Source organism: Sinocyclocheilus grahami, unplaced genomic scaffold (assembly GCF_001515645.1).
Source record: "Sinocyclocheilus grahami isolate Dianchi unplaced genomic scaffold, SAMN03320097.WGS_v1.1 scaffold1680.1, whole genome shotgun sequence".
Lineage (NCBI taxonomy): Eukaryota > Metazoa > Chordata > Actinopteri > Cypriniformes > Cyprinidae > Sinocyclocheilus > Sinocyclocheilus grahami.
In genome coordinates, this window is record NW_015506859.1 from 48,601 (window position 1) to 58,473 (window position 9,873).

Genomic DNA, 9,873 nt, shown 5'->3' on the forward strand with positions numbered 1-9,873 from the left:
TTTTTATATATATACTGTATATATATATATATATATATATATATATATATATATATATTCTTATATAAATATATGTATATATAGTATGTGTCATAATAATAATAATAATAAATGTATATATTGACTGCATGATAAATTATTTGAATATTTTTGTATTATTATTAAATCAAATGTGTTTATTAATATATATCATTTGGGAACTCCGAAAATAATTGTGATTTGTGTACTTTTTTGACATATAATTTTATTAAATTAATAACGGTTCAAATCAAACCCTACCACCACTGTTCGACCTTTGACACCTTTGTGGTTTCATTGAGTCTTTCTCTGATGTATTTTCAAACTGCTTTAACAAAAAAACCCAGAGGGAAGGGTGCATTTCTTGTTTACAACAAAATGGCCCAAACCCAATAAACAAAGAAAAACTGCAAGAGATCGAGAAGCATTTCCAAAACATTCTGACAGGAAGTTCACAGTCGACTCAATCATCTCCTTATCTCGCTGCCCTGTAATAAGCATTATCATTACCAATTGTTTGGCTCTTAAAACTCATTTTGGAGGTGAACTTCGCTTGTAAAGTCTGTGATAACCTTTGTGGATGTCTCCATGATTTTTGTTGGCAGCTCTGTTAATCTCTCCCCGTGTCTTTGCAGTAATGATGTCAGGCAAAACGTTCAGATTCCACTATGAGTAATGCCTCTCTTGTGCTCGAGTGCTTTGACTGCATTGTTAATATCAACAAAGGCATAAAAGAAAACTGTGGGCCCTGCCTGAGAGCCCTGGCTTGAGATAGTTGCAAGAAAAGCAGTCTGCGAATCACTTATCAATGCACTGGTGAGGCGAGAGTTTGACTCTGTTATTCCGTATGGATTTTCGGTTTATCGTATGACATAAATCGTGGCCGCCTCTTTGACACTGCAGGGAGGAGCTCTTGAGGACCTTGGGACCCATCAATAACCTGATAAAAGGTCCCACTGGTGTTCGAGAGAGTGACATCAACTGTTTGACTATAAACTCGCTGTGTTTCTCAGGTGGAGTGAAACCATGTGCGTTGAACTGTCTGGCTGAGGGCTACAACTTCTACACCGAACGCTCGCCCGCTGTCATCGACGGCACGCGCTGCCAGGCCGACTCGCTGGACATATGCATCAATGGAGAGTGCAAGGTGAGTCTACAGCCCAAATCTCACTTGCAGTGCCTGAAGAAAGTCATTTTTTACTGAGAATTTACTGTAGTAAATAGCATGCCAATTTATAGTGCTTAGGCTGCATCCCAATTTCCAAATGCATTGAACTCACTAAAGACACGAGTGAGGTACAGCAGTTTTGAGGCGTGAATTACATCTTGATATCTCACACACCTTTGTTATATACTGTTTGGCAAGTTAGCATTAGCATCTAGCAAAAGTTCTTGCATATTATTACCTAAATTGTATGAAATGTGGGTTACACTTTACTTGAAGGGGTGTGCATAATACTGACATGACACCTTCATAATCATGACATGACACCTACATAATCATGACATGACACATGTCATGAATATGAAGGGTTTTTATGCATGTTTATGACAACTGTCATTAAGTGTCATTCACTCAGTTATGTAATTTTTAATGCAAAGATGACATTGTTTGAGATGTCTTTGTTATGGGCTATGGTTAGGGGTAAGGGTAGGGGTAGGGTTAGGTAAAATAATGTCATATTTGCATTAAAAATGACATAACTGAGCGAATGACACAATGACAGTTGTCATAAACATGCATAAAACCTCCTTCATATTCATGACATGTGTCATGTCATGATTATGAAGGAGTCATGTCAGTCTTATGCACACCCCTTCAAGTAAAGTGTTACCGAAATGTGTTGTAGATTTAGCATTTTCTTCCTCAGCATTTTTTTAACAACTGAAAAAAATCAAAAGAGAATGGAGACCAACTCTACTGGTGTGCAAGGGATTGTGGGTAAAGCATGCATAATTCTAAAATCTGCCACAAGTATTAAATTATCCAGGCCGTCTTTTGCATTCTATTTTCAACACCCTAAGGTTGTTTTTCTCATGCACAGGTCTATTTTGAGATTTTGGGTTATTTTGCTACACGAATGTCACATGACTATTTTTTAAACACTTAAGTTGCATCAACTTATCTCAGACATACGAATTATTGTTTTTAGGGATGCACGATATATCGGCCACCATATCGGTATCGGCCGATAAATACTCATTTTTTCTGTTATCGGTATCGGCCCGATAAGAAAATTTGGCCGATATCTTAAAGCCGATAAATAATGAATTATTTCCTTCAGAGACACTTCAGATGCGCGCTGTTCGTTTGCAGCCTTTTGTGCAATTGTACGTTGTAATATTGTGTTTATTTGATGTATATCTGATTTATCTCATATAGAATGCGTTTGGTTAAGTTAAAAGAGCGCTTCAGTTTACCGGTGATAAACTCAAACAGCAGTCGGCTTTCAAAAATAAAGAATTATCAGTTATCGGTATCGGCCAAAATTTTCATATCGGTGCATCCCTAATTGTTTTGCATTTTTAATCCAATCTTGTTCTTTTAAAAGGTACTCTTGACAGTTCAATCAAATAATTTCCAGTGAATGCATGAATTGATCAAATAAATACTAGTCATTTTGTATACAAGCATCTGCCAAATCCATAAATTCTTCAAATGTAGTATTCTGAGTATAATATCGATTATGTGCAGCATATATATTATATATTTCAAAATTATGCTATGGGATGCACTAATCCTAATCTAGCATACGTTATAGAATGCAGCCACAATTTTCAAAAATGTGCTGTGGCTTGTTTCTATATTTTATAGATTTCTCTTTTTATGTGGCTAATGGTCTCAGACGGACAGTCTACAGAACATAGCCAGTCACTAACACAGAACAATGAAGCCTAAATAAAGGCTGGTGTTGAGGAGGGTTCACCTCTTAACAGGACGGTACAGTTGGGAATCAAATTGTGTTTTCCCAAGTTAGTTAGAAAGGCGGGTGAGCCTTAAAGTGATATTTAATTCACTTACAATATCATTTGTATAACAAACCAAATTGACGCAATAGTGCAACACTGTTTATTTTAGGGTTAAAATGGATTTTGAACTCTTTTGAACTCTGAGATTTTGTCTGCAGTTTGGTATTTGTTAGTCTCACACATTGTTGTCCACATCCTTGATTTATGTGGTTTAAGATACTATTTTAATTGATCCCCAAGGTTTGCTCTTTGATCTGATCTGGAGCGATGAAATGTACACAATGTTCTTTTAAACTCAAAGGAATCAATCTGTGCTGCACCCAACAACCTCTCATTGCATTTTGGATGAGACCCTCAGTTTGATAATAATGCAAGTAAAGGCATGCACAGGGGTTGCACAGGGAATATCCAAAACAAAGTAAAACAGCAATCAATCTTATGTGTAGTCCAGTGATTCGCAGCTGGTCAGTCAAAACCAAAAAAAATGGGTCACCTGTCTTTTCTGAGCAGGGGTAAAACAATGTTAAATTCAGTTAATAAAATGCAGCTAACCATATAACCATGCATAAAAATGGAAGGAAAAAAAGATGTTGGAATTACTGTGCTTTGAATCAGTTTTTACTCAGAAATTGCTATTAAAAGAACATTGCGACATCTCGTAGATGGCAGGGCTTGCGTGGCTTATGTAGCCGCCGCCTGATGAGGTGCAGCGATCAGCCTGTGATGATGATGGCCAGGTGCTCCTCGCTTTTTTCCAGGGCGACGCTGATGAAGCTTCGGGACGCTCGTCACACGTGGTCTCCTTGGCGCGGGCCATCCACTGAAGGGGTGCGTGGTCCGGATAATACCCCGCCAACCCTAGAAAGGCGAGCGGAGCTTACCGCCTCCACCTTCTTCTCCTGCGGCCGATTGAGACCCCGTCCCACCTGGAAGCCCAGGTACTTCGCCTCGGAGAGGGCAAGGTGGCATTTGCGAGGGTTGGCGGTGAGTCCAGCTCCCAGCCGGTCCAACAGTTCATTCACCCGAGGCATGGGGTATCCGTCGAACTCGGATACCTCGTTGAGGCGACGGAAGTCATTGCAGAAACGGAGGGTGCCGTCCGGTTTCGGGACCATCGAGATGGGGCTGGCCCATGGGCTGCCTGTTGGTTCTATCACCCCCAACTTCAGCATCTGTTGAATTTCCTCCTCAATAGCTCACCGATGAGCCTCAGGGACGCGATAGGGCCGTTGCCTGACGACGACCCCTGGCAGCGTCCGGATGTCGTGCTGCAGGACGTTGGTCCACCCGGGAAGAGAGGAGAACACATCAGAGAACTGACTGACCAGGTGCTGCAGCTCCCTCTTCCGGGCAGCCGAGAGGTGGGGGTTGACGTCAACAACCACAGGATCAGAGACGGCGAGGGCCGCGAACTGGTCTCTAGTCCCCATCCACTTCTTCAGGAGGTTAATGTGGTAGAGCCGCTCGGCTCTCCTCCTTCCTGGCTGACGCACCCGGTACGTCACCGGCCCAATCTTCTCCAGCACCGTATAGGGACCCTGCCAGGTGGCCAGGAATTTGCAGGCCGCGTTGGGAACTAGGACCATGACTCTGTCTCCGGGCTGGAACTCCCGTGGTTGGGCTGCCCAGTTATAGTTGGGCCTGCTGCGCCTTCATCAGGTGTTCCCGCACTAATGGCATGACCCGGTCGATCCTGTCCCTCATCTGTTTTACATGCTTGATGACAGAGCGATGGGCTGCCGGCTGTTGCTCCCAGGCTTCCTTCGCCACATCCAGGAGGCTGGGGGGTTGCCGGCCAAAGAGGAGCTCAAAGGGGTGAAGCCAGTTGAGGCCTGCGGGACTTCGCGGATCCCGAAAAGGACATAGGGGAGCATCAGGTCCCAGTCGTGTTTATCCTCCGCGACCACCTGTCTCAACAGCTGCTTGAGCGTTTCATTGAAGCGTTCGACCAGTCCGTCGGTCTGGGGATGGTAGACCGGGGTCCTCAACTGCTTCACCCACAGCAGCCGGCAGAGGTCAGCCTTTAGCCGGGACATGAAGGGGGGGGGTTGCCGGCCAAAGAGGAGCTCAAAGGGGTGAAGCCAGTTGAGGCCTGCGGGACTTCGCGGATCCCGAAAAGGACATAGGGGAGCATCAGGTCCCAGTCGTGTTTATCCTCCGCGACCACCTGTCTCAACAGCTGCTTGAGCGTTTCATTGAAGCGTTCGACCAGTCCGTCGGTCTGGGGATGGTAGACCGGGGTCCTCAACTGCTTCACCCACAGCAGCCGGCAGAGGTCAGCCTTTAGCCGGGACATGAAGGGGGTACCCTGATCGGTCAGGATCTCCGCTGGGATGCCGACTTGGCTCGAGAGAGCAGGAAGAGTTCCTGGGCAATGGCTTTGGCGGTGGCTTTTCGGAGGGGCACTGCCTCAGGGTACCGGGTGGCATAGTCGACGATCACCAAGATGTGTTCATGTCCCCGGGCAGACTTAGGCAACGGCCCCACAAGGTCCATCCCGATGTGCTCGAAGGGCACCCCCCGATGATGGGCAGCAGTATCAGCGGACTGGGCTGAGGCGTCCTGGGTGACGTCACTTGGCAGGCTTGGCAGAACCGCTTCACTTCGGCCTCCAAGGCCGGCCAGTGGAAGCGTTCGCGGATCCGCTGGATGGTGTTCCCGGCCCCATATATATATATATATATATATATATATATAAATTTATCAGTTTTCGGCATAAACTGAAAATAATTGAATATATATATATATATATATATATATATATATTAATACACATATACATATACATATACACACACACACACAATATTGGCGGTAAACCAATATGGTACCAATTTAGTGCATATTGCCATTTTTGTACATCAAAGGTTGTGTTCAGTCAGACTCAATGGTATTTTGGCACAAAATCACCTGTAATTTGGTAGAAGCCAGTGAAGTTAGACAAATGCCAACATGGACAGGTTGCGTGACATGCCCTCATGAACAAAGCCACGCAAAATGAAAGAAAATTTGACACAACATGAATAAACATGGTTTGTGCTGACCACAATGTGTTTTGTGTGGTGAATTATTGGCTGCCGAGAGCATAAATCCAACAGAATTCAATTGACATTTAGAAACAAAACACTAGAAATATAAATACTGTTACTCATACTTCTGCTATTGTTTATGCACTTACAAAAATGTCAATTTTCATAATCAGCCTGTCATATCAACGTATTTCAATGTTTGATTTAAAGGACATTTTTATTTAATTTTGTACAATGCTGTAAATAATTTTGTTACTGTGTTGATGTCTAGTGTAAAAAAGTCGTCCTGAAGCAAAACCAGAACCATTCATCTTTCCATGTCATTTTCTGACTCAATACAGCTGTGTGAATGACATGTTTTTCTTTGAATCAGATAGTCGAGGTCTGAGAACGCCTCGACCGTGTTCTCCTGCACTGAAACACCCTGCCTGTGTGTCTTTCCAGCATGTTGGCTGTGATAGCATCCTGGGCTCGGATGCCAAGGAGGACAGATGCCGTGTGTGCGGTGGGGACGGCAGTACGTGTGAGGTCACCGAAGGGCTGTTCAACGATTCGCTGCCCAGAGGAGGTCAGGAGGCCACTGATTATACACTCATCGTAAATAACACATATTCAATATCTTAGTATTTCACCATCTCGTATGAACTATTATGCATTGCCATGAGAATGTGTTGGACAACCTACTAGGTCTATCGAGTTGGTAAGCAGGCAGTTGGTGTAACACAAATATTGGAAGGTTTGATCACAGGCCGCATTGAACCTTGAACTGGAGAGTTCCTACTGGCCCCCATATACTTCAGGCCAAATCGAAAAACTGGTGTGGTGTGACATCAATCGAGCAAAATCAGGACTTTGAAACAGCTTGCCAAAGCAAACTTTCCGGAAAAATTCACTACAGCTGGTAAACAAGTTTGAACTACCATTGGTCCATGGCGATTACGCAATATAGGTTTGATCTGCCTTGACATGGAAATCTTTTCAGGATTTCTATTATGTACGTGCATTTGCATTGCTATGACCATTCTCTGTAGATCCCACCCATAGGCGTAGCTTGATGTTTGAGTTTGGGGGGCCAAACTGAACCGGTGGATTTGGTCAGATGTACTTTTAAACACATTTTAGATTTGCTATAGTAAATCTACATATTCACATTCACATAGAGCAGTGGCAAGTGTGTGAGGTTGTCATGGTAACCACATACATTGCCCACGAATTACAGCTACGCTTCTATTTTTCCTCACTAAACTTAGCAATAAACACGTTTAAAATGCACAATAAACATGTCTGTCAAAACGATCTCAAAGGAGGCTTTTATTAAGCAAATCAAGGAGTGAATTACTCATCCACTGTTTTTAAAACAGATATTTGTTGGGCTTGATTCAAGTTAATGCACAATGAGGCGCACACTTTTTATTTAGTCTTATTGAATAGACGATAAACAGTTTATATTCTAAAATCTATTTAAAGGTTGTGTTCTGTGAAAATTAAATAACGTTTGGATGTAAATGGTCGGCATAAAAGTAGTGTTGCGTCCTGTGCTAAACCTGCTGTGTCCTGTGGATCACCTTTATCTGATTGTCGGGGTCCGGAATCATTAAGCACGGCAATATCTTCATCTGAGTTTTTCGTTGTCTCCAGATTTCTCTGCAGTTCGTGTATGTTGTTAAAAACACGGAACATCATTTTATTCCACACAACAGGCAAGCATTACCGTTAAGTCTATTATTCTCCAAAATGCAGATTCGTCACGTGACAATTCTTACGCAAATGAGATTGAGGGAGACGTTAAGTTTGTTTTGATTTATTAATTTACTCACAACAACCATTTAAAATGTATTAACTTTTACGTATTCACTTTTACATGTATTATTAACTGCATTATATAAATTTTTACTTCATAGAAAAAACTTTATAAATAAATATTTAGTAAAATTCTTAAATCGCTATGGGGGAGCCAGGCCCCCCTGGCCCCCCCCCCCACAAGCTACGCCCATGATCCCACCTTCTTGCATGCCACGATTGGCCAGACTGCTTTTCAGTCATTACTTCAAGTATGAAAACAATTAAAAAACAAAAACAAAATTTGGACTTTTCAGGTAATTTACAAATCCTGTCCAGAGCACGAATGCGGGAAAAAAAGGACGTATGGTCACCCTACTTTAATTTGATCTGTATAAAGTGCTATATAAATAAACGTGATGTGACTTGGTGCAAACATCCACATCGCTATGATTAGATGCTTTCTTAACTGCTGTTTTCTCACTACTGTATTTTGTCAGGGGTAATGCATTACAAGTAAAGCGAGTTATGTAATCCAAAGTAACTAGTAAAGTAATGCATTACCTTTAACTTTACAACAAAATATCTGAGATACTTTTTTTAAATAAGCAGTGAAAGCCACTGATGCCTCTTCTTTCCCCGTGTTGAGAGAAATCTGGAGTGAGGTGCAGAGGCACTTACTTGGCCTAAGGCTTTTTAATTTCACTTTTAGTGTGAAATGGCCTTTACAGTTGCCAAAAATTTTACTTTTGGGTTTATTAAAAGGTTAGTAAAAAACAAATAAGCAAGCCCATCCCAGGTGACAAAAGTAATGCATTACTTACCATAAAGAGAAACTAAGTAATGCAATTAGTTACTTTTTTATGGAGTAACGAAATATTGTAATTAATTACTTTTAAAAGTAACTTTCCCCAACACTGGCGGCACATATTAACATATTTTGGCATCAGGGTGTTCACTAACCGTAACCGCTGCTTACGTATATAGGGAACTTCTTTTTACCCCTAAGTGAAGGACGAAAAAGAACTTTGTTTTAAGTGTATCTGGGTCTTAAGATGTCTTGTCACCACTGGACTTTGAGTGTATATCTAGGGCAGTTGTCCATACAGTCATTGTCCATATTGCTTTGAATATCTGACATTTCTGAAGCTGTTCAAAAACGTAAAATACAATGTGGCAAAATCCATAAGTCACTGCTGAGCTGTATGAAAGAAGAGGAGCATAACGACCCATCTCTCTCTTTAGAATCCCATTCCAGAGAGCGCGCTGCACACTTGCCAAACGCGACAAGTTTTTAATCGCTTTCCACTAGAGAAATCCCACTTGAAGAAAGCACAGCACAAGCGAGTGGAGGAACGCATTGTGTTTTTGGCAGGGGCTTCTGTCAGGGGGCCAACGAGGTGCTTTGGCCAAGCTCGACATTTTTCATGGAAATGCTGTGGGTTTTTTCATCAGACAACCAATGATAAAGCTTTTGTTTTTGGTTCAAGAAACAAGTTGTCAAGATAGAAGCGGTAACACAATATATGAGTATTAATTGCATCATCCAGTGAGAAAATCAATAAAACTTGTAATATTGCAAATGTTGTCAGGCCGCATCCAAAAGTATTCTCTGTAAGGGACTGTTTTCTCCTTTTAAGGTATAGCTGGTAAATCATCTGAAACTTTAAGGGGGAGTGAAGGGTACGGTGTAGATTCTTCTCTTGTAATGAATTTGCTGTTGCTAAGTTAGTTAGGTTTTCTTTGAACATTCTTCTATTCTATATAGGATTCTTTTCAAATTCTCCTTGTCTGAATAGTTTACAAGTAACACTAGATGTAACTAATAAGAATCAGCCATAAAGGTTTAAAGAGGGGTTGCAAATTAAGATTGCAAATTGAAAAAAGGGTTACAAATTGCAAAAGTAAAAAAAAATAATAATTTCATCAACAACAAAACTTCTGATTTTCTTTTTGGAATTACAGAGTTATGATTAGGAATCTGCAAAACTACACAGCTTTCATATATATATATATATATATATATATATATATATATATATATATATGTATATATATATATGTGTGTGTATGTATG

At 41.4% G+C, this 9,873-nt stretch overlaps 1 protein-coding gene across 1 annotated transcript in view; it reads left to right on the top strand.

Moving 5' to 3' along the window:
- Nucleotides 1–9,873, top strand: part of LOC107572006 (A disintegrin and metalloproteinase with thrombospondin motifs 6) — an 89,970-nt gene that overhangs the window by 47,096 nt on the left and 33,001 nt on the right. The window contains exons 14-15 of the mRNA XM_016258412.1: nt 1,032–1,165; nt 6,462–6,585. Coding sequence (XP_016113898.1) covers nt 1,032–1,165; nt 6,462–6,585 — 258 coding nt within the window. The remainder of the gene's footprint in view (nt 1–1,031; nt 1,166–6,461; nt 6,586–9,873) is intronic.